At 59.7% G+C, this 27,997-nt stretch overlaps 2 protein-coding genes across 5 annotated transcripts; both read left to right on the top strand.

Moving 5' to 3' along the window:
• Nucleotides 1-36: 36 nt before the first annotated feature.
• On the top strand, nucleotides 37-19,140 carry NLGN3 (neuroligin 3; the record flags this gene model as incomplete). 4 transcript variants are annotated; one of them, XM_084213152.1, is made up of 7 exons in its annotated part: nucleotides 37-514; nucleotides 1,607-1,666; nucleotides 8,493-8,552; nucleotides 11,190-11,339; nucleotides 13,003-13,188; nucleotides 17,064-17,853; nucleotides 18,303-19,140. In XM_084213152.1, 7 exons carry the CDS (start codon nucleotides 37-39, stop codon nucleotides 19,138-19,140), a joined length of 2,562 nt encoding a protein of 853 aa, XP_084069278.1. The 4 variants fall into 4 exon arrangements, with proteins under 4 accessions (XP_084069278.1, XP_084069279.1, XP_084069280.1 ...); XM_084213154.1 differs by lacking the exon at nucleotides 1,607-1,666 and having other exon boundaries at nucleotides 187-514; XM_084213153.1 differs by lacking the exons at nucleotides 1,607-1,666; nucleotides 8,493-8,552.
• A 5,455-nt stretch (nucleotides 19,141-24,595) lies between these two features.
• On the top strand, nucleotides 24,596-27,428 carry GJB1 (gap junction protein beta 1). Its single transcript, XM_084213029.1, has 2 exons — nucleotides 24,596-24,629; nucleotides 26,510-27,428. Exon 2 carries the CDS (start codon nucleotides 26,522-26,524, stop codon nucleotides 27,359-27,361), a length of 840 nt encoding a protein of 279 aa, XP_084069155.1. The 5' UTR covers nucleotides 24,596-24,629; nucleotides 26,510-26,521; the 3' UTR covers nucleotides 27,362-27,428.
• Nucleotides 27,429-27,997: the final 569 nt, after the last annotated feature.

Genomic DNA, 27,997 nt, shown 5'->3' with positions numbered 1-27,997 from the left:
TTCAGGCCTGGATGTTGGTGCTGTTTCTCCCGGACAATGTGGCTGATACTCTGGAGAAGCCCTCTCTTCCCCCCTGTTCTCCAAGTGCCTGAGCTGGTGGCCAGCTGGGACCTGCGTCTCACCCTCTGGGTCCTGAGCTTTGCCTCGATGGTTGTGCAGATGGAGGGCCAGGTCTACTCGCCCACTGTCAACACGCACTATGGGAAGTTACGAGGGGTGCGCGTGCCGTTGCCCAGTGAGATCCTGGGGCCCGTGGACCAGTACCTGGGGGTTCCTTATGCTGCTCCCCCCGTCGGGGAGAAGAGATTCATGCCCCCCGAGCCACCACCGTCCTGGTCGGGCATCAGGAACGCTACCCACTTCTCACCAGTCTGCCCCCAGAACATCCACAACGCCGTTCCCGAGATCATGCTGCCCATCTGGTTTACCTCCAATTTGGATATCGTGGCCACGTACATCCAGGACCCCAACGAGGACTGTCTGTACCTCAACATCTACATCCCCACGGAGGATGGTGAGTCCCCACTGGGGTGACCGCAGGAGAGCGAGGGGGGGGTCACTCCACCCCTCCCCAGCAGTGGTTGGTCTCACCTGGGTGTTGTGTTTGAAGCATGTGGTTGTGGACCCTGCAGCATGCTGTCTGTTTGTGGAAAGCTTTCTCTGGCCACGCAGCTTGCCCTCTTGCCCTCAGCTGCCATCTCTGTCTCGCGTGCTCCTGCTCCTCCACGCCTCCCGGTCCCACCCCTCCACCTCCATGGCATCGTCACGGGTTCCTCTCTTGTATTGCTAAATCTGAATCCGACTCTCTGACCGCAGATCCACAGAGTGACAAGCTGATTTGTGCTCCCCACAGGCGCCGAGTGCCAGGTTCTGTCTTGAGTTGGTTCGAGTTCGTCCTTCCTCCCTGCTTCCCACCCTCCCCAGGTCCATGCGCTAGTTGTGGGCGTGGGCTGCGGCTGGGAGGAACACTCTCTGCCTCTCCCTGGGAAGATGCTCCGGCAAGAAAGGGACCACAGAGCCCTTTTCCGGGCCCTGGTACGGATGGGAGGTTGGGGTGCACCGGCAGACACATCGCTTGGCTGCTCCTCCGTGCGCCGGTGGGACAGCGGCAGAGCGATGAGCCTGGCGTGCTGGGGACGCACGGGGCACGGTCCTGTTGGGGTGAGGCTGAGCGGCTCTGGGTGCCTCCTCGTCTAACCTTTTCCTTTGTAGGGGATCCCACCTGAACTGTAAGTAGAGGGCAGAGGAGGCAGCGCCTGCCGGCACGCCCGACCCAGCCTCACCGCAACAGGAGCCCCCAGGGATTTTCAGCGGGCCGGAAGGGACCCGCAGCAGGTCTGCTGCACACAGCAGAGCAGCCTGGCGGGTCGGTGGCTTCTCCCAGGCTGCCTGGCTCCACTCCTCTGTCTCTGGGGCCCACGGAATGCATCATGCCTTCCTTCTCGCCCAGCACGGCTGGCCCAGAGTTTTCCTCCCATGGCGACGCTCCCTCCCCACCTCCCGCGGTCCCGGGGGCGGTGGGAGGGTAGCAGCGTGGTTGTGATTGCATGCCCACTCCCATCAGTGGAGCCTCCTGTTATTTTGTAGTCTTTTATTCATTTTACAGTAAAACGGATTTCCAAGGAATGCACCCGAAAGCCCAACAAGAAAATATGTAGGAAAGGAGGTATGTAGCAAGCCGACCGGCAGAGAGGCACAGAGAGGAAAGAGAGAGAGAGTGAGAGAGTGAGAGGGTGCCTGGCTGGCCCCCGGCCTGCAGCACTCCTCCAGCACCTCTCTGTGCTGCCACCCAGACTGTGGACCCTCCAAGCAGCCCCCCCTGCCACCCCCTGCTTCCCACTGGGAGGAGCCCCACGGATGCTCCAGCCAGCTGGGAGCACAGCTCTGGGGTCAGGTCATGAGGATGCTCATGTTGCTCCTGGCCTTTCAGAACAGCTTCTCCTGGGCTGAGCCTGCACTGCCACCTTCATCCCACTGGCACTGACAGCCTCCCCGTCCCTGGCCATGAGGGGTAGCCTCTGATGGCAGGTAGCACTGAAATGCATCCATCCCTTAGGTTGGGTTATCCCATTGGGGTGTATGGACCCGCTCAGGGAAGGACCTGTGTGACTGGGGACTGCAGTCCATCCTGGGCTGAGCTTTTCCCCCATTGCATCCCTGATTATTTTACATCCAGAGCTCCTTGGTTAAAAGCATAAAGCCTCTCCTGGCTGTGTAAATGCTGCAGATTCTGCCTTGAGCCTTGTGCCTGCCAAGGCTGCTCCCCACTGCTCACACCCCCATCCCAGTCCTGCCAGTAAGGATTTGGTCTCCAGCCCATGGCACAGCAGCCTCCCTGAGCCCTAGCTGCCCCATGGGGAGCCGAGCACCTCCAGTTCAGACACGTCTGCTTTGCCTTGCCTTCCCTGACCTTCCCCCATTGCCCCTAAATGATCCTGTATTCCCAACCAGTGACATGCACAAGGGAGTAGAGATGTACAAGTGGTAGCTGGCTCAGCCCCGTGTCAGACACAATGCCTCACCCATCCCTCCACACAGCCCCGTGCAGGCAGGGAGTGCTGACTGCTCTGTGCATCCCAAGATGAACGTGTGGACGGTCAGGCAGCCAAGCTCTTCTGAAAGGCTCAGTACAGGGCATCTGCCCGGCACAGGCTGCTGTCCTGGGCATCCTGCAGCAGAAGCAGCATCCCTGCATCCCAGCCTCTGTCTCCCTGCACCCCTGGGTTTGGCGGGGCCAGTGCAGCTGGGCTTGGAGGTTTGGGGAGCGCTTTCCTTCCAGCCGTTTCCCCCAGTTCTGTTGTTTGGTTTCTTTGCTTTGCTTTTCCTGTTGCTGTCCTGGCTATTCACACACCATCTCTCTGAGTGCCAAGGCTGCCCCTGAAAGGGCTGGCGCATTAGGGAGTCTCTGCACGCTGCCTCCGGAGCCGGCTGTGCCAGTGATCACCAGCCACTTCAAAGCGCTTCCTCTCCCGGCCCTCCCACCGGCTGCCAGGGCTGGCAGCCCCCCGCCACCCCCCTGCAGCCAGGGCCGGGGAAGCAGGCTCCAGGTTACTGCCAGACAAGGGGATGATATAAGGCATGACAAAACACCTTGGGTGTGCTCATCTCCTGGGTTTCCCTCCCCGCTGGCTCTGCTCACGGGCAGGGTTTCTTTGCAGCCCGTCTGCGGTTGCCTCTGGTCACCTCCCAGGGAGCTGGTGGGGGACATTCCCTTTGCCCCCACTGGCCTCTGTTGACTCATGGTCCAGCAGATGCCCAGTGCCAGCCATTTGGACATCCAGGTGTGGCGTGCCAAGAATTAAAGCACCCAGACACTGGCACTTCCCTCCAGCTCTGGCCAGGCGCTGGTAGCTGTTGGCTTGAATTAATTGAGTCACTTGTGATGAAACACAGAAGCTCCCACACTCCTCATTGTGTATCCTAGGTTAGTAATGCTTGGGGAGAGGGTAATGTACCTGCAGTGCTGATTTCCTCAGGTTGAACGTTTGAACATTGACTCATTCTGGAATAATCATGATTACTATTTCTAAGGCCACAGATGAGCAGTGATAAGCTCTCCTCTCACAGAACAGTATTTTGGTGGTTGAAAATGCCTCAGCTCCCACCTTACTGGAGTTTTCATGACTTCTGCCACCCCTAAGCTCTGTGTATTTCAGAGCAGACAAAGGACTGAGAATTTATCAGTCATGCTTGTTTATCTCTGGGACAAAAAAACATCCCTGTTTCCCTGCCCAGTTGTCCACAGTCATTTCCTCTATGGAAATTTTCTAAATGCCAGTCTCCTCCATACACATTGGTCCCTTCTCTGGTAGCAGTGCAGGGCAGCAGTGCTCTGAGAGCAGCTAGCCATGCATGGTGCCAAGGGAGCTGACAGCACTGAGGCTCATTTGAGGCTCAGATTTTGCTGCAAAAATAGTGCTTCCCACCCAAAGACCACGTACACACACACAGACACACACCCTGGGAGCACAGTACCTATGTGCAAAATGCAGCTCTGCCCCATGCTTTGGGCTGCCAACACTTCCAGCCTTTTTTTGGCTGTGGTAGATGCCAGGATGATTTTTCCTTCCCTTCCTCAGCAGCCTGGGCAATCCTTGCTGCAGGGCATGAGGAGGTGGATGTCATTTTTGGAGGGGAAAAATGTGGTTGCCCTGCACTTAGCAGCTCTTCCTGGTTCTCATTAGCGAATGCCCAAATCTCTCTGGCTGGGACTGCGAAGAGTCTGTGACATTGCAGAGACAAATGTGCAGGTCCAGCATCTTCCTCTGCTGTGTGAGGATGGCTGGAGCTCCCAGCAGCTCCTGGGCTCAGGAAGCACTTCGGCAGCTTCTGTGCTTCTCTCCAAGAAGCTGACTTGTCCAAGTACCAGCTGAGGCTTCCCTACAGCTGCACAAATTCTGCAGTGCTTCCTTGCTGGAAGCTTCTTCCCAGCCCCCTCGAAGCCTGCTGCTCTGCAGGGTTGGCTGTGGGCAGACCACTGCCCTGGCGCTCCAGTTCTGCTCCGGGGAGCGATTTGCAAAGGTGAGGGTCGGTGTTTGTGCTGCGGGGGCAGCAGAGCGTGAGGAGATGCAGTGCTTTTATAGAGTCCACTCAGGGATGGAGATAACTCCTCTGCATCATTCCAGGGCAGGGAGGGGCAGGGCAGCACCAAGAAGTGCTGCAGTCCTGGAGCAAGGGCTGATGACACAGGTCCCAGCTGAGCTGTCCCTGCCTGCGGGGTTGTGCAGCAGCAGGTTCAACAGCTGCACCATTCTTGGCCCTGTCCCTTGTCACTCCCAGAGAGGTGGCTGAGATGCTGTGGCTGGCAGCAGGTGTCCCTTTGGGTCCATGTAGCCATTAGAGGCTCTGCTTCCTGCAGCATCGTGGCTGCCTCACAGGAGTGTGTGCCCCAGGGAGCTCCCACTGAGGAGAGGGTGCTGGAGCTGCCTATGGGTGCCCTGAACAGACATTTGGAACTGGAAAGGTGTCATCTCAGGTTCCTGCTCTTCTCTTACCACACCATGCTGAGAATGAGGGCTCTGAGAACTGAGGCTCCTTACCCTGGTTTATCTCTGTTTGCACTGGTGTCAGCGCTGTTGGTATGGTTTACTCAAGATAGAATAAATCCAGCATGGATGCCCCTGTTTCAGGCAAAGTGATTTTATTTTTTTAACTTAAGTTGAACTTAAATCTTCCTAGTGGCTCAGATAAGAGCATCTGCATCCTTCCTATCGGCCTGAACAATGTCACTTTGCAGTCAGCTTAAAGTGAAGTGGCAGACAACAGACATTCACTTCCTGGGTTAGTGGAGGGTGTTTTTGATGCGTAAGGAGAATAAGAGCCATGAGCCCTTTTAGTTTTTCCAGCTGTGAATCCACAGACTTAAACCCATCCACATGAGAGTGGGTGCTGCAGGGCTCTGTGTGGTGGCGTTTCTTAGAGCAGAGGAAGATCTCCTGGGCTGGGTGTCCCTGAGCATGGCAGGAGCCAGTGGAAAGTGTTATTGGGTGAGGGAAGTGAAGCTGGGGTTGCTGACACAAGCTGTGGGGCCTTGGTGGGTTGTGCTGGAGGTGAGCACTGCAGCAAGGGGCAAAAAGCCCACTTGGTGTTGGCCATAACCACCCTGGCACCTTCCTGCTGATGGGTGAGGCTTGTGCTTTGCATCTGCCACACACACATGCTGCTGCTGTTCCCCTTCCCCTGGCCTGCATCACTGCACTCCTGCTTTGCTTAGCTTCCAAGTGCTGCTTTCTGCCATCTCTTCTGCAGTGCCTGGAGCTCAGGTTGCTGGAGGCTTGTCCTAGCTCTGCAGCAGCAGTCTCCAGCTGGATCCCTCCCTGCTCAGCTAGGACAGTTGCTCAGGTCACAGAGATGTTGTCCACTGCCCTCTTTTACAACCTGACAGTCCTCATAGCTGATTCCTCCATTCTCATCTGCACAGAGAATTCTGTCCCTGAAGGAGACCAGGCTGGAGGGCTGCAGCCTGGCCAGTCCCAGGGCTTTAACAGCACCAGGGCCTCTTGCAGTGGAAAATGATCTCCAGCTGCCTGTGGTCAGCTTCTCAACTCTGAAGCACAGTGTGGATCACATCACTGGCTGTTGTCTTCATTAGAGAAAAATCCCTATCCCTTAGAAGTACCAAGAGGTTGGTGCATAGCACTGGTTAGCAAATACTGCATGAGCACTTCGTCATTTAAGTGCTTTCTGGGCTTGCAGCTCTTCCTAATGAAGACACAGTAGGTCAAGCTTGCAGCTCCTGCAAAGAGGCTGAGTGGCTGCACATGCCCAGCCAAGTGTGTGGCTGGGGGTGGGCTGGGCAGGCAGTGTGGGAAGGATGCAGCAGGAAGGGGGAGATGCTGGGGCTGAGGTGCTGGGGCGAGAGCTGACAGGGATGGGGGTGGTGCTGGGTGGAAAGAGGAGAAGGATGTGAGATGCTCAGAGGATGGCTGGGCGGTGAAGCAGGAGGTGAAGGGGTGGGGCTGGAGCATGGTGGGGAAAATCAGAACAGCCCATGAGACAGCTGATCCATCCTTGCCCTTGGCAGGAGCAGCTCTCCCTCACCTCTTTCTGGCAGTGTGTCCCACCTGGTCTTAAACACTTCCCCAGGCCACCTCTTCCAGTGTTTCTCTGCCCTTTCTGCCAGAAAGGTTTTCTTCTCATCCTGCCTCCTGCAGCCCCAGGGCTGACTGAGAGGGACTTGCTGTTCCACCTCACCACCTCACAGTATTCTCTCACGTGTTGGGATGCTGCTGCAGCTCCCATCGTGCCTCTGCTCCCAGCATTCATGTGACCCAGCCTTCTGTAAACTTTTCATGCCTGCTGGATTTTTTGAGGTCTCTGGTTGCTGCTCCTCCAGACTTTCTCCAGCAGGTCATGTCTGCTAAAGGCATTCTACAAGCCTCTCACCCTGATGGAGCTGCCTCACAGCCATTTCAGATCTCTTCCTCCCCCATCACAGATTCCTTGTGAATTCAAATCCCATCCCTCTCCATGCTGCCATCTCCGTTATCCACCTCCCGTGTCACCTGCAGAATGCCACTCTCAGACTGACTGAGCATGGCTCCCCAGTTGTGTCCTTCTGACCAGTTTTGTGCATCTAGTCCTGTAGTTCCATGCAGCCACAGGCCTTCCCCTTGCTGGTGGGAGCTCTGCTGGGGGCTGTGAAAGTCCTTTCTGTGGCAATGGGAGCTGTTGGTGGTGGCAGCAGGACCCTGGGGTCAGCCAGGTGCCTGGCAGGGTGTGAGAGCCCCTTGTGTCCCAGGGCAATGCAGGCACTGTGTGGATGAGTCCTGCCTGGGGAAAACCCTGCTGTGTCCCCAGAGGTCACCAGCACCTGGGGAGCTTTTTGTAGCAGGCATTAAGGAGCAGAGGATTTGCAGGCATTGGTCTGCAGCTCTGAGAGGATGAGAACACCCAGCTTCTTCCTGAAAATCAGAGCTCCAGGGCACAGGGATGGCACCACTTGACTTTGTGTCTACACTGGCATGCAGTTCTTTGCAGGAGTGGGGTTTTGGCACAGGTTTTTCAGCACCCCTTCTCCTTGCCAGGCACAGGCCACCTCTCCTTGCTCTTGCTGGCTGCAGTTTGGGGAGTGCCAGGCTCACTGCAAGTCATCCACAGCAGCAATCCACATGGGGCTGCTGGGTTGGCCCATGACCCAGCACTGCAGGTTGGTGAAGGGACACAGAAGATCTGTAAGGCACTCAGGATGTTACAGAAACTCATGTTTGGGATTCTGCCTTGGTCAGGTCAGGCTGATTGGTGCCTTTGAAATCCTCAGTGAAACATGGAGCATGTCTTGTAAGGAGGGAGTTGGTGCAGGATGGAGCCAGGCAGCTCAGGGGAGCAGCTGTCATGAGGGATCCCTGTGTGCTGGGGTGGTCCCATGCAGTGGTCTCATGCCTGGCCCTTGTGGCCAGGCACAACAAGGAGCCCCACACCATGGGGGTGATGGGGAGGAAGCTGCCTGGTGGTCAGTGGCCATGCACGGCAGCCCTTGGTGTGAGCTCTGCAGAGGACAGTTGTCCCCAGGGGCAGCAGAGCTGGGAGCAGGGCTCGGTGCTAGGAGAGGGAGCCTTGCCTGCAGCTGAGGGTGCATGACCAGGTGGGGGCCAGGCTGGGATGCAGGAGGATCAGCAAGTGCTTTGAGAGACTCATCCACCAGCAGTGCTGATGCTGTCACGGCCCCACTCGCGTCTTCCCTGCCGCCCCAGCCCTCCCCAGGGAGGATCTGGGAGGGGGCCCGGGTGAAGCAGCATCCTGGCACGCTCCTGGGGCAGCCCTGCCCGTGCCCAACACTGCCCTGGCTCTGGGAGAGGTGCAGTGTGAGTAGCCAGCAGTGCTGTGGGGCACAGGCGTGGCCCCACTGTCTCTGCTATCATGCTATTTTTGAATTCTCTTTTTTTTTTTTGTGTTCTTTTTTTTTCTTTCTTTCTTTCTTTCTTTTTTTGTTGTTTTGTTTTTATTTCCTTTTGTTTTCCTTTTTGTTCTGTCTCCTCGTGTTTGGTCCCTAGGAGCCAGCGCTAAGAAACAGGGCGAGGACTTAGCGGATAATGACGGTGATGAAGACGAAGGTATTTCTGTGCTCGAGGCTGCCACTGCATGACACGCAAAGCAAAGCAAAGCAAAGCAAAGCAGCTCCGTGTGCCGCCATCCGCTGCCACCCCCAGGGAGCCCTGTGTGTGTCTGTCTGCCGTGCCAGGCAGCTGCGCGGGGTGGGGGGCAGGCTGGCCGGCTGTGCAGGGCACCCAGGACCTTCCCCTCCTCCTGACGGGGGAAAGCTCATGGGGTTTTTCCGCTTTAGGAGGAGTTTGCTCCTGCTCAGTTGGAGCGAGGGCAGGGAGGAAGCATGGCAGCTTGGGAGGAGAGAAGCCCTCGGGCACCTGGGCCCATTTCACCCTGAGCCCACAGGTCACATCCCACCTCCAGCCTCATCCCTCCAGAGTCAGTGACATGCATCTGAGTGCCAGCAGCCTCCCCATCCACCCTTGCCTGGCCCTGCCGTGGCTGTGCCAGCAGCCTGAACACTTGGCACCCCAAAGGGCATCTGGCCATGCACAGGAGACCCAGGGCCCACTTGGTTTCTGTTAACTTCTCTCCTTCCTCACCCCGTGGAAGTGAGGTCTTGCTTGCAAGCACCAGCCAAGACAGAGCAAGTGGCCTTTCAAGCAGATGTGATTCTAGATGTATGCCAGGACTAAGCAAGCTGCAGAATAGGCTATTTTTAGTAAAACAGGGTGGTTTGTCTGCAGGTTATGGAGTCAGCGTGTTTGGCTGCAGAGATGAGATGAGGAGGTAGGAGGAAGGGTTGGCCAGGGTACAACCCTAATGTGCTGAGGACAGTAAAGCCTCACGGTGTGCAGAAGGTCCGGGGCAGCTCAGACGAGGCCTGGCAGATGGCATTTAGGATCTGGGAAATAGATGAAAAACTTTTTCCTTGGCAGTACTAAACCCCTGTTGTTTACTCCGGCTAACCTGTGCCCCATGATCTCTTGTACCAGGGCGTAAACTGGCGTTCAGCCTAAGTGACTCCACTGGGCTAAATCCACACACACCAAAATGTGCTGCGGCAGTTGGGAGCTGTTTATTTCCTGGTACATCTCTGTACATTGCTGCCATTCTGCTGTCAGGAGGGCCCTTTGTATGTCAGGGAGTGGGTGCAGGATGGAGGAGAAGACACGGGCACAGGCACTGATGTTCCTGCCCCTCACATTTCAAGCAGGTGATACTGGAAAAAATTGTCTTGGTGTAGCTGTGCCACACAAACAATGTCTGTCCTGGAGGAGCTGCAAGCACTTTTTGCTCACCTGGTCTGTGCATTTGCCTGGCAGCATTCTGGCAATAGGAAAAGAGCCAGCACAGGTTTCGGGTTTGGTGTAGCCTCATTCTCCTGGAGGGAAGAGGTTTTCTGTATGGGAGGCCACCTTTAGCCATGCCATGGGCACAGCTGGAGATGAAAATGGCCACAGGTACCTGACCTCCAGCCCCCTGCAATGGGCATGCCACAGGGAGGAGTGGACGTGGGCAGGGGCTAGGTGGGTGTGAGGGAGCACGAAGAGCCCAGCCGGGCACTGGCGTTGGTGTGGCTGTGCCCCGAGGGTCCCAGTCCTGGTGGGACAGTGCTGTGCTGCACTGCTGAGGGAGGCAGGCAGGGAGCAGCAGCTGCCTGGGGCAGCTGAGGCCAAGCAGGCACTGGCAGCCCACCTGAGCACGGTGCTGGGCGTGAGTGAGCACAAGGGAGGACAAAGTCCATGGGTCTGGATCGCCAGCCCAGGACAGGGCTGGGCAGCGCAGGCATGTGGGACCTGGCGATGTCTCCAGGGCGGGTGCAACTGCCTGACGTGGGCAGGATGCACCAGGATGTTATTCCCTTGTGGGTGGCCATGGCTCCGTGAAGGATCACCAGCCTGTGGGCCAGAAGGGGCAGGATGTCCCCTGGGCAGGAGAAGTTGAGAGAGGGAGCGTGGCTGCTCCCTGTCCCCTAGGCTCCCACCGTCCTTCCTCCCCGGCCCTCGGGGTCCCATTGCCCATCCTCACTCCATGCCTCATGCCCTGTCCTCGTCCAGACGCCGTGCTCACCTCCCCGACACGCATACACTGTCTGCCTCATCACCATGTCTGTGTCTGGGCACTGGGGTGCCGTGGGATTACATCCAGACAGGTCCCTGCCTTCCCAGGGGAATGGGAACGGGGAGTGGGAGAGTAAGACACTGGAGCACACATCAGTGGCCCCCCCCTCTAGGTCCTGCACACCCCCATCCCTGCCCCCCTCCGCAATGCCAGCTTCCAGGACTCACGGAGTGCTTGGGTCCAGCCAAAGACAGGACATGGGGCTGCATCCTGGGGCTGGGCTCTGCAGCTCTCCCCCACAGCAGACCTGATCTGGCTCCCACACCACACCAGACCCCAGCTCCGGGGAAGAGCAGCGGGGTCCAGCCAGCGTCCCTCCCTCACGTGCTCAGACCCCCGAGGGGACAGCAGTGTGGGGACAGAGCAGCGACAGCCACCTCCCAGAGAGGGGCTGGCAGGGTTGGTTCAGTGGTGTTTGGCTTTGGGGCTCCATGCTGTGGCCCCCAGGAGAGCTCTGGCTTTGGCTCCTGAGCCCCCTCCCTGGTCCTGGCAGCTGGCATTGCCCTTGTCCTTGGTCTGCCTGTCGGGCAGGGTGCTGCGGCCGTCGGTGCGGTGCTGTGTGTAACCACCTCTCCTTCCAGACATCCGGGACAGCGGGGCCAAGCCGGTGATGGTCTATATCCACGGTGGCTCCTACATGGAGGGCACGGGGAACATGATAGACGGCAGCATCCTGGCCAGCTATGGGAACGTGATTGTCATCACCCTGAACTACCGCGTTGGAGTGCTCGGTATGAGCTGGCTGCCGTGGGCTGTGCCGTCACACAGCCGGGCAGAGGGACAGCCCTTGTGCCTGCCGCGGTCGGGCCGGCCGGAAAGGGGGCGGAGGGGGCGGCGGGCGCGGCGGGATGCGCTGCGGGCACTGCCCCTGCCTTCGGTGCCTTGGGTGCCTTCGGCCCTGGCAGCCCGGCGGTGCCACGTGGCACAGCCCCCAGCGCACGGTCGCAGCCCAGTTTGGGTCCTGGCACCGGTCACCCCCCGGCTCATTTACACAGACTGGCTCAACTGAAAGCAAATATTGGTTTGTGGTTAAATGAATAATAAATGTGTTTACCCAGCATCTCCTCCTGAGAGGGTTCAGACGGGTGAGGTGCCAGCGGGTGCTGCCTGGCTGTCCTGGGGACCTGGCAGCTCTCCCTCCCTGGGCACAGGCAGCCTCCAAGCCAGTTGTGCTGCTGGGACCCCCCCAGCAACACACCATGACGTGGCTGTCTGCAGTGGGGACCACAGAAAGTGTCAGGTGCCATGCAGAGGAGGGTGGCAGTCCTGTTTCCAAAAGCGCTGGTGAGGACAGAGGGTCAAAAGGCAGTGCAGTCCCCTGCCTGAAGCAGCAGAAACCCCCAGAGGCTGAGACACAGGAGGCTGGTGTGGAACACCACTGCTGCTTCCCTTGGCAGTGTGAGAACAAGGGGTGTAGAGGTTTGGGGACAGCTCCTTTCCAAGCCAAGCTGCTGGCTCTCTTCCTGGCCATCCAGCCTAGCACGGTGCTCTCCCTTGGGCTCCTGCCTGGTACCTGGGGCAGCACATTCCTCTCATGGCCTCCAGAGCCCATAGTTTCATGTGAAAGATGATAGTTAACCTATTCAAAACCTTTTAATGTCAAAAGTCCTAAAATGGATAGGTGCAAAGATAAGACACGAGTCACAATATGACATTAGACTTAGGTGGTGCCTTCATCATTTCCATTGGGGCGGTGCACCACACCCAGCCAGACCCCTCCAAGTGCCAGCACAGCCCTGGGGCCACTCCCTGTGTGCTGGGCTTACCTGCCTGGATTTTACCTCGGGCCCCTCAGGTTTTGGCTTCCTGCTTAAAGTCAAAGCAAACGAAAGAGTGATAACTTATCTTGGGTGTTTCCTGTGCTATTGAAAGCATTTCTCACCTTCTTCCTCACTGAGAGCCTTTGTGTTTTAAGCTGCAGTCGGTTCCTCTCTGCCCAGCCCACCTCCTGACACTTACAGAGCCTCCCCCAGACCACACTAGTCCATGGAAAGCATTGGCTGTGCTCACACTCACCCTGCCTGCAGCCACTGATGCTTTCTGAGCTTTCCTTGGGGCTGGTGTGAGATGTCTTGAGCTGTTGTAGCCCAGGTGGTGGTATGGGTAGGACAGAGCTTTGTGCTCTTTACCCTGTCACTGCTTGTTGTTGGCCAGAGAGGCTCCCCGAGGTTTGCAGCTGCTCTCTCAGCCTTTCACCCCTCTGTGCTCTGCAGAGGATGGCTGGAGCTCAGTGGTGTCCCTGCTCCAGCTTAGAACTCACAAAACTCTCTTGGTAGCGTGGTCTCATGGTGGGATAGGGTCCCACAGAAGCTGCCCTAGGTCTGGGGAAGGGGGGTGGGAAACCAGGACTTTCCCTGTTTCCTCATCCCTAACCCGGCTCCCCTTGGCCCTCAGGGTTCCTGAGCACGGGGGACCAGGCTGCCAAGGGCAATTACGGGCTGCTGGACCAGATCCAGGCGCTGCGCTGGGTCAGCGAGAACATCGCCTTCTTCGGGGGCGATCCCCTGCGCATCACCGTCTTCGGCTCGGGCATCGGCGCCTCCTGTGTCAGCCTGCTCACCCTCTCCCACCACTCGGAAGGTAGGTGTCAGCCCTGCCCGAGGCTGCTGCAGCTGCAGCTAACCCGGGGAGGGGAGCCCGCCCGGGTCCTGCTGCCCAGCCCAACAAAGTCAGGGCTGCTTTCTAATCGCTCACTGGTGAGAGCCTGACCAGGACTGGGAGGCAAAACCTTCTCATCAAGGACAGAAAGAGTCAGAGCATGTGGGAGCCAGGGATGGAGTGGGTGCTCCCTGTGCACAAGGCTGCAGCCCAGGGCCAGCCCCTCAGCCTGGGGACACCAGCCTCCTGTGGTGTCCTGCCCTGGTGCTCAGGTGTTCCCAGTGCAGGTGTGGAGGGGGTAGAGGGCATCATGCAGGGTACTGGGAACAGGGAACTCAGTGATAGGAAAGGTATTCATACTGGAATAGAGGGGAAGACAGAGCCCCCACAGACATCCCTCCTGAGCTTGGGGAGGGATGGAGGGCCCTGTGTTGGGAGACTGGCAGAGCTGGAAGTGCCGCACCTAGCAAAACACAGGTGGAAATAATATGATTAATATCTGTAAATAGAGCAGAGTGTTTACTCTAAATAAAGAAGGGAATTATTTATGCTAAAAGACTGTGTTGGAATAAGAACAAATGCATGTAAACCACCTGCAAAGACATTTACATCAAGTACTGAGGGGGAGAAAAATTAACTGTGAGACTAGAGGCGTTTTTGATAAATTTCTTAAAGGAAATTATAGGAGCAAAGCCTGAACTGGATATGGTCCACAGGGGAGCAGCCTGCCAGGGACCTGCTCATGAGCCTTATATGAGGGTGCAGCCATCTTCCAGTGCTGTGTCCCCAGGTGTGGTGCTGAGGAGAAAAGGACACGTGTGAGCAGTAGGCACGGGCATGAGTCTGCCCTTCAGAGACACATGGCAAATTGCACTCAAAGCTGAAGAGCTGCTGCCCTGCTCAACAGCCTGGGAATCACACAGGAATGGAGACCTCCAGAACCTCAGCAGGGCTGATGGCTGATGATGGGGAGTCTTTTACAGGCTGAAAGCTCCTGCAAAAAGAAAAAGTGTTTTCTCTGCCCATATTGAGTGTGAAAGCTGGAGCAGGAGCACTATGTGTAATGCATTCTCAATGCTTCTAAGGGTACTCCTTTCCATCACAGGAGTGCAGGAGTGTGTGCTTGGCTGCCCAGGTGGCCCCAGCCTCTTGCAGGGGTCCAGACTGGAGCAGCATGGAGAGAGGCCGAGGGTGGATTGGAGGGGCTGCTCTTTGTGACTTTTCAGCCATGAAAAATGGATACACTTCTCAGGTGATGCTACACTTAATGCCATTAAGCCCTGCACCTGCATGATGAATCCTTTGCTGCCCCATGCAGCCCCAGTGCCCCTGGTGTGGCCCCCCTGCTCTCAGAGGTGCTGGGTGCCCTCACTGCTGGGGCAGGGGAGCTGCTGCTGGCTGTAAATGCTGTGGGGCAGGAGGGCAGTGCTCAGTGCTGCAGCCAGTGTCTCATAAAGCCAAATGGCTGTAAAATGACCTCAAAAAATTCCCTGTGCCAGAGCACCCATATCCCCAGGGATGGGTAGCTGGCTCTGGAACACGGCGTGGGAGCAGTGCTAAGTTGCAGCCTGCAGAACAGGTGGGTTTGTTTTTACTGCATCAAAATGAAACTTCTAGTGATCACAAGCTATTAATGAAGCTGCTGATTTGTGCCTGCTCTGCCAGGTGCTGCAGGAGGCTGACGCTGGAGGCTTGGTACAGCATGTGTTGAGTCTGGCTGCTGGGGAAATCCACAGCTCCCTGCCAGCTTCAGGCCTTGTAGGGTCACTCTGATTCCTCATCAGTGACCAAAGTGCTGTTTTTCTCTCCAGCCAGCCATACCAGGGCAGGAGCAGTCTGTGCCAGGCAAACTTTAAGTGCCTCCTTTGTCCCATCTCCTTCTCCATGGGGGCTTCTGCCCTTGGCTGCCATCCCTCCAGATCTCAGTTGGGCAAGGCACCCAGCACCCTGCTTTGAGCAGGGCTTGGCCCAGACACCACCCAAAGTGTTTCCAGTCTCAGCCACTGGGCAAAGCAAAGATGAAATCAGGAGCTGGCAGCAGCTGGTGGCAGTCTGCAGCTCCAGCCACCCTCTGGCAGAGCCCTGGCCCCACCACTTGACTCCACCATGCTGTGGCAGCCAGTCCTGCAGGAGGCAGGGTGTGTTGGGACCCTCACCGGGGAGGGGAACAGCAAGGAAAGGCAGAACTTCACCTTCTTGCCTGGGCCTCAGCAGGCTGCAGAGGTCTAACGTGGAGTGCAGGGTGCTGCTGCCTCCCTGGGGTGCTTGTCAGGCTTCAGCCAGGTGCTGGCATGGAGCAGGAGGACCTGATGAGTCCTGGGTCAGGATGTGACCGTGCAGAGACATGGCAGAGGGGCTCCGTCAGGGACATGACCAGCTGACAGTGACATCAGCTGCCCTGTACTTGCCCAGGCAGTGTGGGCAGGGCCAGAGCCCAGCCTGGTGGGTCTGTCTGGGAATGATGCTGCTGGCAGGGCGCAATAGCTGCTGCTGGGACAGCACCTCCAGGGAGCCAGGAAACCCCATCCTGGCTCCTTGGCATGTGGATGATGGCGCAGAGCAAGCAAGCCCATGGCCGGTCTCCAGCCTGTAGGCTGGGTATGGCTTTCTAGGGCACCGGGAGGTGACAAACAGAGCTTGTGACTTCTCTTTGTCCCAGTGCATGGGACTGTACGTCAGGTACTTGGCAGAGTGAGGACTGTGCGTGCAGACAAGAGCTATGGACATGGTGGCTGGGAGCCAGGAGCCTCTGAACGCTTCTGTTGCGGGAAGGTGCTGCTCTGCTTCCCCGCAGAGTGGCACAGCCTGGGTTGCACAGGGGTTCTCTGCACTTCAGGGCGCCAGGGGCAGCGCCATGGGCACCACGCTGCTGTGCCAGCACCGTTCAGGGGTCACCTGCAACAGTCCCTCATGGCAAGCGAGTGCTGGGGTCTGGCAGGGGTGCAGCAGCACTTGGGGTGCAAAGAAGGCTGGTCAGAGAGCAGGGACCCCTGGGTGCACCCCGGACTGGCTGCCTTTCACAGCCCAGAGGCTCTGCTTCCTCACCACCCTTTGTATTCTGAGCACAAGCACCATTGACATGGGACTGGAGCGAAGCCACACATTTCTCTGCCTGGGCCAGGGCCTTTGTGGCCTCGTTTTCCAGGGCGAAAGTCCACTCCCTCTGTGTTCTTGGTGGCAGAAAGGCCCTCTTTGTGCATCTGGCAGCGTGCTCCTGCAGGGCCGGATTGGCACTGAGCAGCCCCAGCTGGGCAGGAAGCAGCAGGGAGGGGGTCGAGGGGGACTCTGACAAAGCAGTGGGGTGGGACACGGCAGGGTTAAGTGTCCCCAAGCAGGCATTAACCCTCCCACTGCTGCTAGCCCACAGCATGGCTCCTCAGTGAAGCAGGTGCCAACCTGGGCTGGAGGATGGTGCTGAGCCAGGGGCAGCGTGTGCCCCTCAGGGGCCCAGGTAACACATCCTTGGGGTGGCTGGGGTAGCACAGGCTGCTTGGCAAGGCCAGGCTCTGATGCAGCCATGGCCCCTCTTCTCCCCACACCAGGACAAGGGATGCTGGGTCATCCCCTGCAATGGGATCCTCAGGGAGCACAGCCGCCCTTTGTTGCTTCCAGGAGCACCCACTTGCATTCCCAGCTGTCATCCTGCCATTCCCACAGCAGCCCTGGGCTGAGCCCCTTGTGTGAGCCCAGCTCAGCAGGCAGCACAGCTGTGGGACAAGGCTGGGTGTGGGCTGCAGTGCTGGGTCCTTGCAGGGGTACAAGAGCATCAATGCCTTCTCCATGCTGCATCCTGCAGTGCAGCACTGCAATGCTGGAACCCTGCTGAGAGCTTCCTCCACTCCCTGCTTGTGTTGCAGGTCTGTTCCAGAGAGCCATCATCCAGAGCGGCTCCGCGCTCTCCAGCTGGGCAGTGAACTACCAGCCTGTGAAGTACACCAGCATGCTGGCTGACAAGGTGGGCTGCAACGTGCTGGACACCGTGGACATGGTGGACTGCCTGCGGCAGAAGAGTGCCAAGGAGCTGGTAGAGCAAGACATCCAGCCAGCCCGCTACCACGTGGCCTTCGGGCCAGTCATTGATGGGGATGTGATCCCGGATGACCCAGAGATCCTGATGGAGCAGGGAGAGTTCCTCAACTATGATATCATGCTGGGGGTCAACCAGGGGGAAGGGCTGAAGTTTGTGGAGGGTGTAGTAGACCCTGAGGACGGCGTCTCAGGCAGTGACTTTGACTACTCAGTCTCCAACTTTGTAGACAACCTGTACGGCTACCCTGAGGGCAAGGACACCTTGAGGGAGACCATCAAGTTCATGTACACAGACTGGGCCGACCGGGACAACCCCGAGACACGGCGCAAGACTCTGGTGGCCCTCTTCACCGACCACCAGTGGGTAGAGCCGTCGGTGGTGACAGCCGACCTGCACGCCCGCTACGGCTCCCCCACCTACTTCTATGCCTTCTACCACCACTGCCAGAGCCTGATGAAGCCTGCATGGTCCGATGCAGCCCACGGGGATGAGGTGCCTTACGTGTTTGGGATCCCCATGATTGGCCCCACCGACCTCTTTCCCTGCAACTTCTCCAAGAACGACGTCATGCTCAGTGCTGTGGTGATGACCTACTGGACCAACTTTGCCAAGACAGGGTGAGTGGGGATGGGTGCCGTGTCGCAGGGGTCTGCACTCACTGCAGCTGGATTCTCTGGGGCTGTGCTGTGGTGGGGAGGGTTAATCATGCCCGGTGTAGGACACTGAGCTCCCTGTGCCCAGAGGGAGATGTGCTCCCCATGTGCTGTACCTTCACTGGGGCCATGGGGCCATGGCATCAACCACAAAACAAGAAGCCTAGATCATGGCCAGCCCCTGGAACAGGACCCAGCCAAGCCACAGGGGTGGGGAAGCTTGTTGGCCCTGGTTATCTTGGGTGAGACTTGAGCCAGGGTTGGGTGTTGCCCAGTCATTCAAGACCTTTTGCCAGCCCAACCTGTGCCACCACTGGCAAAGGTCCCCTCAGTTTCTGTCTCTGCATCCAGCTCTCCCTCTTTGTTTCTTTGGCTTTTCCCAGTGCTAGTTCTGTTCTGCCTATGTTTCACAGGGACCCCAACAAGCCTGTCCCCCAGGACACCAAGTTCATCCACACCAAGGCCAACCGGTTTGAGGAGGTGGCCTGGTCCAAGTACAACCCCCGTGACCAGCTGTACCTGCACATTGGGCTGAAGCCACGGGTACGCGACCACTACCGGGCCACCAAGGTGGCTTTCTGGAAGCACCTGGTTCCCCACCTGTACAACCTGCACGATATGTTCCACTACACCTCCACCACCACCAAAGTGCCACCACCCGACACCACACAGAACTCCCACATCACCCGCCGGCCCAACAGCAAGATCTGGACCACCAAGCGCCCTGCCATCTCGCCCGCCTACAACAGCGAGAACGGGAAGGAGAAGTGGAGCCCGGAGCAAGAGGCGGGCACGCTGCTCGAGAGCCCTCGCGACTACTCCACCGAACTGAGCGTCACCATCGCCGTGGGCGCCTCCCTCCTCTTCCTCAATGTGCTGGCCTTCGCCGCCCTCTACTACCGCAAGGACAAGCGCCGGCAGGACACGCACCGGCAGCCCAGCCCGCAGCGCGGCGCCTCCAACGACATCGCCCACGCGCCTGATGAGGAGATGCCCTCCTTGCAGGTGAGCCAGGGGCACCACGAGTGCGAAGCTGTGCCATCCCACGACACCCTGCGCCTGGCCGCTCTGCCCGACTACACCCTCACCTTGCGCCGCTCTCCGGACGACATCCCGCTTATGACCCCCAACACCATCACCATGATCCCCAACTCGCTGGTGGGGCTGCAGACCCTGCACCCCTACAACACCTTCACCGCCGGCTTCAACAGCACGGGGCTTCCGCACTCACACTCCACCACCAGGGTATAGCTGCCCGCCGCCGGCGCACACGCATGCACGCACGCACACACACGCAGCAGACACTGGCAGAGGGACCGGCGGGGCCCGCAGAGCCCCCGGACGGAGGGGCAGCGCCCACGGACGGTGCAGCTCCCAGCCCAGAGACCTGTGGGGTCCCAGAGCGGCCCCAGCGCTTTCTTTTGTTCCTATCTAACTTTTGAGAAGTGCTTTGACTCTCCTGGCCTCAGGGCCCCGTGGGTTGCCCCGGGATGCCAGTGGGGTGCAGGAGGGACACGGTGTAGTCCTGCACAACCCACCCGTGCAGGTGGGCAGGGGTACCCCGCTGTCAGTGGCCACGGGGTTCCCAGTGCCGTGGCTGTGCCTCCCAGTGGGGCGATCACATCCCCAGTGCTGAGCCCACCGAGCACCCTGGGACTGACGAGGAGCGGGACCGGGCATCCCTCTCAGCCAGTGCCCAGACATCCCCAGGCATCTTGGCAGCCCTGGAAAAGGCTCCTTCACTGTGCTGAGAAGTGGCCCCAGGCCATGGTGCTATAGGCAGAGGGAATGGGCAGAGTCCAGGGACCTGGCCTCGTGCTGGATGCGGGCGCTGGGGCTGGTGCCGGGGCTCAGGGACCCTGTGAGCGGGGGCCCTGGGCTGGAGACTTGGCACCTCTGCCCCTCTTTGCGCTGCAGAGAATCTCTTTTGTGTCAGTCATTTCTCTTTGCAGAGACGTTTTTTAAGCAGATCTTTAGTTCTTTACACACTAACGGAGTCGCCGCGTTTTGTCCTTTGTAAAGATTTTAAAACCAAGTGTTCTTGATATAAAATAAAAAGCCAGTTAGAAGCCAGCGTGTGCGCACGGTGCCGGCCCCCCATGGCGCCCGCCTGCCGTGGGTGGGCACCAGGCAGGGCAGTGCCTCCTGCACTGTGGGGCTGCGCTCTTTTGTATTTTTTGATATTCTCCCTCCTCTGTCACCCGTGCCCACGTATCTCAGCCAAAAAGCCTGTCCAACGGCCTGCCTGCGAGCACCCCCGCCCCGGTCCCTCACCGCCACCACTGGCCAGTGCCACCCACCGCCCCGTGTGGGCATCACCTGCTCCGAGCACTGTCTGTTCACTCCCATGAACCCAGGACAGCCCCTCATGCTCCCCACCCTGCCCTGCTCCCCCAGGAGCATCCCACATCCCTTCACCACTGCCCCAGGGCTGTGCTGCGCCCTCCCTGCCCGTGCTTGTTGCCCGAAAGCAGAGCCGGTGGTTTGCAGCCTGCGGCAGGAGTGGAGCAACAGGAGCAGGGTGAGCTGCTCACCAGCATCAACTCTGCCTCCTAGATTGCTTCCACTGGGGCCTTTACCCCATCGTGGGGTGACCCCAGCTCCAGCATCCAGGATGTGCAGCTGGAACAGATGCCTGGGTAGGGACTCTGGGGGTGATGCAGCCCATGTGGGGCTGGGAGCCAACCTGTGCTGGGGCTGGGGCATCTGCTGTGGCCACCGAGCCACATGTGGCTCTAGGCAAGTGGCTTTGGTGTGGTCGGGCATGGAGAAGGCGCTGCAGGGGATCCCACGTGGGGTACCCCAGTCTCAGCCCACCAAGGTGAGCACTAGCACCTGGGGCCTGGGGAGGCAGGAGAAAGGGACAGGTCCTTGTGGGGACACCATATCTTGTCCCTGTGCAAGACGGTCCGGCTGGCAGACGCTGCCCGTGCTGGCGGCCGTGACGCACCGGTGCCGGCTGGCCCTACTGCCCGGGGCCAGCGCATCGATGGCCCTGCTGGCCCTACTGCCCGGGGCCGGCACAACAACGGCCCCGCAGCCCGCCCCAGCCCCCGCCCCGCGCAGGGCTGAGGGTGAGGATGCTCGTTGGAGAATGTATTTATACCCTGTCACCCGCGCAGAGTAACAAATTCCAAATAAAACAGAAGTGATATTTTTAATAGCGGTGTGTCTCGCCTCTTCTTGGAGCATGCAGGGCCGGGGGACTACCAGGCGGGGTGGGTGGGGTGCCCTGTGCTGGTCCTCACGTCCCTGGTACCCCCCTACAGAGGCACACAGCAGGAGGACCCTGGTATCACCCACAATGTCAGGGTGCTGGACCCCCACATGCAAGCTGGCACCATACCATCCAGGACTGCCAACACCGTGTGCCACAGTGGGGAGGTGTCCCCAAATCTCCCCAGCCCTGCTGCCCCCAACACTGGGACCCCATGTGGGAATTCATCTGTCCCAAAGCCCCCTCCTTCCGAACTTCAAACCCCTTCCCCAGCTTTTTCCAGCTGAGCTCCCCTCCCCCTATTTGCCAAAGAGAAAAGCTGCTGGTTTCATTTCTTTTTAATGTAATTTCAACTGGAGTTGCCATGGAAACCAGGAACGGAGTGGGGGGGCTGAATTGCCTCCAGGCAGCGTGCAGACACTGGAGCCAGGGCCGAGGCCCCGAGCCAGGGGAGCCGGGGCAGGCAGTGGGGGGACAGGCTGTGAGGAAGCTGAGTGTGGGGCTCTGCCCTTCTCCCCACGGGGGACCTTTGCAGCTCGAGTGCCACGGGCACATGTCACCCTGTCCAGCACTGTGCTCCAGACCCTGTGCTGGACCCCCCTAAAAGCCCTGATGCTGCCCATTGCGGCATCCCATAGTGTTCCTAGTGCCCCCTTGAAGGGGTGATGCCTTTCTGCCCCAGATTAGGGGATTTCTCTGCCATTCTGTCCCCTCTCTTCATCCTTGCACAGCCCCAGCTGCATGCTGCCACATGTGCCAGCATGGCCAACCCAGCTAGGACCCCAAGGCAAGCTGGTGACAGACAACCCACTGCTATTATGCTACTGCCTTTGCAGAACTCCTGAGGCTGCCATCTGTCCAGGGTGTCCTTGACCATCAACAGTTTTCCTTTGGAGACCTGGCAAAGCTCAAGGGACACTGTATCCCAGAGGGTATGAACAGTTTACATCTGCGTGACAACTGTGGGACATCCTCTGCTTCAGGGGACATGTTTAGGGCTGTTGGCAAGGAGAACCATAAGGGAACTCAACTGCAAAGGTGTCCCTGGCATGGGAGGGAGTGACCTGTGGCTGGCCTGTGGCTGCTTGAGGATTCACAGCCAGCAGGAGGGTAGGGATGCTGCTGTTCACAGAAGCATCACTGGGATAGTGCCCTGGTGCTGTTCCCCACACCTCTGATGCACCCAGGACACAGGAGAGCAGACTCACAGGCAAGCAGAACAAGCTGTTAAGTCTTATGCTGCAACCCCCTCTGCCCTGTGCTGCAGCAGCACAAAGGATTTCTGTGCTCACCCACTGCCAGTGACCTTCCTGGCAGTTGACTCAGAGCAGAGGGTTTTGTCTCTCTGAGAACAGCAGCCTGGATCCAGGGATGCCTGTCCTGCTGCCAGTCCAAGCCTGGAACCCAGCAGCCCCTGCACTGCAGTGGCCATCCAGCGCGAGGCTGAGCCATTCACAGGGCCAGCCCCGCATGGAGCAGAAAGGCCTGGGAAAGGGGGCATCAGGAAGCCTCCTCTGCAGCCCTCCTGACACTGGAGATGCTTCAGCGATGGTTCAAGCTTGATTTCGTCCATCGTACCCATACAGACTGCTGGGCTGCAAGTTCTCTGACCCTAGGAGAATGCCAGCAGCTGCGTCACCTCAGTCCCACCATCCGCATGCTGACTCAGTCCTGCCCATCTCATCAGCTTATCTGCGTTAGACTTGCCCACGTCTCTGAACTCTTCTGCTGTAACTTCAGACACCAATTAACTTCACAATTAGCGTCATTAACAAGGAACTCATTTCTGGCCCACGTGGTGGCGGGCGGGGCACTCTTCTGAGTACTGGAGGTAACGCCGGCTACTGTTCAGTACAGCCTGTCCTTCACCGATGGCTTTTGCAGTTTAACCTTCTGCTAACAGCGAGGGGTCTGCCCTCGCTCCCGCCCACCCCGGGACCTCTGCTCCACCCAGCCAACACCCTGCAAGGACAGCGGGCGGGCTGGACAGCAACGCCCCGGGTTCCTCCTCCTTTTTCCGCTTGTTTTTTTCTCCATTTTTACTACATTTTAGAAGGATTCCCACGCTGAGTCCCGCCGGTGCTGCCGCGGGCAGGTGCGGCCCCGCCGCCCCCGGCCCGGCCCCGCAGCGCCACCTGGTGCCACGGCCGGCGACACCCCCGCCGCCTGGCCCGAGCGCCGCGGCGACCCCTGCCCTGGCTCCCAGCGCTCCCCAGCCACCCCTGCCCTGGCTCCCAGGGCTCCCCAGCCACCCCTGTCCTGGCTCCCAGTGCTCCCCAGCCACCCCTGTCCTGGCTCCCAGCACTCCCCAGCCACCCCTGTCCTGGCTCCCAGCGCTCCCCAGCCACCCCTGCCCTGGCTCCCAGCGCTCCCCAGTCACCCTTATCCTGGCTCTCAGTAACCCCCAGTGACCGCCCGCCTGGCTCCCAGGGCTCTCCAGTAAGACCCCTAGACTGGCTCCCAGGGACCCCTCTCCCCATGCCAGCCTCCCATTGTGCCTCGTCGCAGTTAGCTCAGCCCACCCCAGTGCTCACCAGTCTGCCCTCCTCTTGATGGCCCCCAGTGACCCCCACCCAGCCGGATCGCTCCAGTCGGGCCCCACTAGCCCCCCGCTGCCCCAGCGTGCCCTCCGCCGACCCGTCCAGGGTGCGGGACTAGGCGGTGCCGCCGCTGCCGCTCCTCGCCGCCGCCGCTGCTGACTCAGGTGTGGCGGTTTATCAGAGACTGAGATTGTGGCCCTATGGCCCCAGCCAGCCCGGCCATCCCTGGTATTTCACTGCCCACCGACCTCCTCCCCGCTGCGGGGACACCCCTAGCGGCCCTCAACCGCTGGACAGTGCCTCCCTAAAGTCCCCATGCGGGGACACGGGCACCATTGTCACCCTCATGCACGGGACGGCGGGCGGGCTCCTGCAGCGGCACAGAGGCCCAGGATGAGCGGCAGGGTCGCCGTGTCCCACGCGGGGTGCTGGGCGGCGGGACCTTGAAGCGGGCCAGCCGAGTTAATCGTTGACCGGCTGTTTGCCTTTTCCCAGCTGCACTTTTACACATTAAATCTGGTATTGGTGGCTGCCCAGGGACCGGCCGGCAGCCTGAAGCACCCGATCAAGGTGCTCCAGAAGCTGGGGGTACTCAGTCATCCCCCGGGTGGAGAGCAGGGCTCCGCCACGGTGCACGTGCCTGGCTTGCAGGGAATGCAGCGGGGAGGATGCTCTCAGCAGGGGAGTGGGGCCGCGGGGACCAGAAATCTCCCCCGGGACCGTCCTGGGGGGCTGGCCCTGTCCCGGTGCTGCAGTAGCCCCGAGGCTGGCCCCGGGGGATGCTCAGCCACGGTGGTGGGTACGGGTGGTGTGAGCCAGGCTGGACACACCTGCGTTGTTTACTTGGCGAATCGAAGGAGCAAGGCTGTTTGGGAGGGGGTGTGTGACGTGCTTTCAGGGCAGTATAAAGTCCAGGGGGGTGGTGCGGTTCAGACCGATTGCTGCAATCCCCAGGTGCATTGATTGATTGTCCTGCTGTTGAGGTGAGAAGCTGGCGGGCGCTGCACTGTTGCGGGGGTGGCCGCCTGTCCCCCAGCTGGGGAGCACCGGGGGGCAGAGTGGGGGCCACAGCAGGGCTCGGCCCTGGGCCTGGGAGAGGCGAGCCGGCAATGCTGGCCCTCATGGCGGGAGTGGGGAGAGGGGCACTGGGGGCACACAAGCGGCGTCCTCACAGCTTTGCTGGACGGTCTTGGGCCGCCACCGCTTGCACAGCTCCGTCTGCTCGCACCTTGGGCTAAGGGGAGGAGGTGGCATTTGGGATGGCTGCCCTGCCAGCCTGCAGGCACCCAGCTGGGAGGGTTTACTGGGTATGCTGCTCCCCACCTGAGGCTGGGGACAAAACCCAAGGGACACGGCGCCATCCCTACAGGGATGGGACAAAGTGTGACGGTGTGCCTGGGACACCAGCCTTGGGGGCACGGGGGCTGTGCGAGCACAGGGATTGCTGTCCCCAGCTGCTTGTCCGAGCAGTAGGGCAGCGTCCGTGAGTCCCTCTCCGGGGAGCAGCGCAGCCCCAGCGCGCAGCCAGCGTCTCTCCGCCGGCCTTTCTCCCACGTCTCCCACGGCACACGCGGGGCAGCTCCGGTGCCCTCACAGACGCTGCTGCTGGCACCACAGACTTGCGGAGATGGCAGGAGCCACAGCAGGGTCACCCAGTGCCACCCACCCCCGCGGCAGCTCAGTACAGACCCCCGCTCCAGAGCCCTGTGCTGTCCATGCGGGATGGGCACGCAGCGGGGCTCGGCCATGCTTCCTGGGGAAGGGACCTCCGGACACGCTGGGTGGCCTGTCCGGCCCGGCGATGCCTGCGGCGTGGGTCCCGCCGGGCAGAGCCATGAGCAGCCCGCGGGTGGCGGGGCCGTGGCCGTGGTCGGTGCGGGGCGTGGTGGGGAGGTGGGAGTGGGTGCAGGGCCGAGCAGCGGGAATGCAGCACACAGGCACTTTGTTTGGCCAGGGTGGGCGGAAGTCAGGGCGTTAGATCTGAATGCTAAAGTGTGTTGTTCAGGAGCCGATAAAGGCCCCATTGTATGTAAATAGTTTATAAAGCAGCATATGACTTCCAGTGCAGGGCAGTGGCAGAGAGAGACGAGGGCAGGCGGAGCAGAGCTCTCCTGCGGGAGGCATGAGACCTTAGAGGGGCCACTGGGGGCAGCTTGCGAGGACCCTTCCTCACCGGCAGGTACGCGTCGCCAGGATCCTCCACCCTGGGGGGGGCTGGTCTCAGCCACCCAGACTCCTGCAGGGGTGGGAAGCAGCTCCCGGGGCTGCTCAGTGGCAGTGGGTGGCTCTGGTGGGGCAGGGGTCTGTGCCTGGGGGTGGGGTCGCCCTGTGTTCCTTGGGCAAGGACGGCCCTGGGAGGGTGGCAGTGCAGGGCTGCACGGGGGGAACCCCCCAGCTCAGGGCTCCCTGGCCATGCTCCTGCTGATAAAGGGAGGCACTGGTGCAGTGGAGCCCATGAAGCTCCTTAGGACTATTCCTAGCCAAAGAGCTCAGCACTGGGTACTGGGGGTCTCTGTGAAGGTGTGGGAGCTTCACCCCCATTCTCTGTGGCAGCTGTGGGCTAGGATCCCTGTGCCAGCGTGGGGTGGCAGGACTGGATAATCTAGCACTCCTGGGGCAGCCAGTCTCCTGCCTGCTCTGGCCAAAATGCTGCCTGGAGCCGTGTCAGGAGCAGGAGCCATGCTACCATCCTCCTGTCTATCCATCCTCCTGTCTGTCGATCCGGCTCTCCACCCACCAGGGCTGCCACCCAGTTGCTCCCAGGTCCCTCCTGGGGCGGTTGCCACTGGAGCCAGGACCTGCTGGCTCTCAGCCAGGGGTCCTTCCTGCTCCTAACACCATCCCTCACCGCTCTCTCCTGCAGACGTGAGAAACAATGAATTGGGCCGGCCTGTACACGGTGCTGAGCGGGGTGAACCGCCACTCCACTGCCATCGGGCGCATCTGGCTCTCCGTCATCTTCATCTTCCGGATAATGGTGTTAGTGGTGGCAGCCGAGAGCGTCTGGGGGGATGAGAAATCCGCCTTCACCTGCAACACCCAGCAGCCTGGCTGCAACAGCGTCTGCTACGACCACTTCTTCCCCATCTCCCACATCCGTCTGTGGGCCCTGCAGCTCATCCTCGTCACCACACCAGCCCTTCTCGTGGCCATGCACGTGGCCTACCAGCAGCACCAGGAGAAGAAGCTGCTGGTGCTGACAGGGCACGCGGATGCCAAGCACATGGAAGAGGTCAAGAAGCACAAGATGCGCATAGCGGGTTCGCTGTGGTGGACGTATGTCTGCAGCGTGGTCTTCAGGCTGCTCTTTGAGGCCGTGTTCATGTACATCTTCTACATGCTCTACCCAGGCTACCAGATGATGCGGCTGGTAAAGTGCGAGGCTTACCCCTGCCCCAACACTGTCGACTGCTTCATCTCCCGGCCCACTGAGAAGACCATCTTCACTGTCTTTATGCTGGTCACCTCCAGTATCTGCATCGTCCTCAACATGGCAGAGCTGGTCTACCTGGTGGTGCGGGCCTGTGCCCGCCGAAGCCAGCACCACTCCAACCCCTCGTCGGCGAAGGGCTCCTTCTATGGGCACAAGCATTCCTCCGAGTACAAGCAGAACGAGATCAACCAGCTGCTGACAGAGCAGGATGGTTCCCTCAAGGACATGCTGCGCCGCAACTCTGGGCTGCAGGACAAGGGTGACCGCTGCTCTGCCTGCTAGGGGCAGGGGCCACTGGCCCCACAGTCGCCCCACGGGCCTGTTACTGTCCTTGTCCCAAGGACAGCATCCCTCAGGCGCGAGTCTGGCTCTCCTAGATGGTCAGGAGGGCATCTTGGGCCATTAAATCTCCATTCTTAGGTGCTGCCTCCCTCCTTTCTGCTCTGGCTGGGATATGCCGGGAGCTGGGGTGCCAGTGTGGGGTGTCCATCCCTGCACCCAAGCCCTGGTGGGTGCCACAAGGGGCTGTGGGGGCTGCAGTGCCAGGGCTGAGCTGGGGCTGTGGCTGTGTTGCCCTGACAGCTGGCAGCGGCCAGTGACCCCTGGGTGGCATTGATCAGTGTCCAAGGGCTTGCGCTCCCCCAGCACCAGCCCCTGCAGCCCCGAATATAATTAGAAAAGTGCCCAGACCAAAAATAGAGGGAAAAAGTTTCCCCAGTGGCTGTTTGATGTGCCAGTCACAATGAAAGCCAATGGGGCACGCAGCTGCCTCATGCCCCAATAACCCCATGCCTGCTGTTGGGTGACTGGACAGACAGAGCAGGCAGACCGATCTGCACCCCACAGAGGAGATAGGGAGCAGCTGGGACGGGGCCTCGCAGCATCCCCCATCACCCCAGGGACAGGAGGGGACAGCGC

This window comes from Fringilla coelebs (assembly GCF_963513975.1).
Source record: "Fringilla coelebs genome assembly, chromosome: 11".
Classification (NCBI taxonomy): Eukaryota; Metazoa; Chordata; class Aves; order Passeriformes; family Fringillidae; genus Fringilla; species Fringilla coelebs.
Note: the sequence above shows the minus strand (reverse complement) of the source record. Positions and strands in the feature narration are given on the sequence as shown.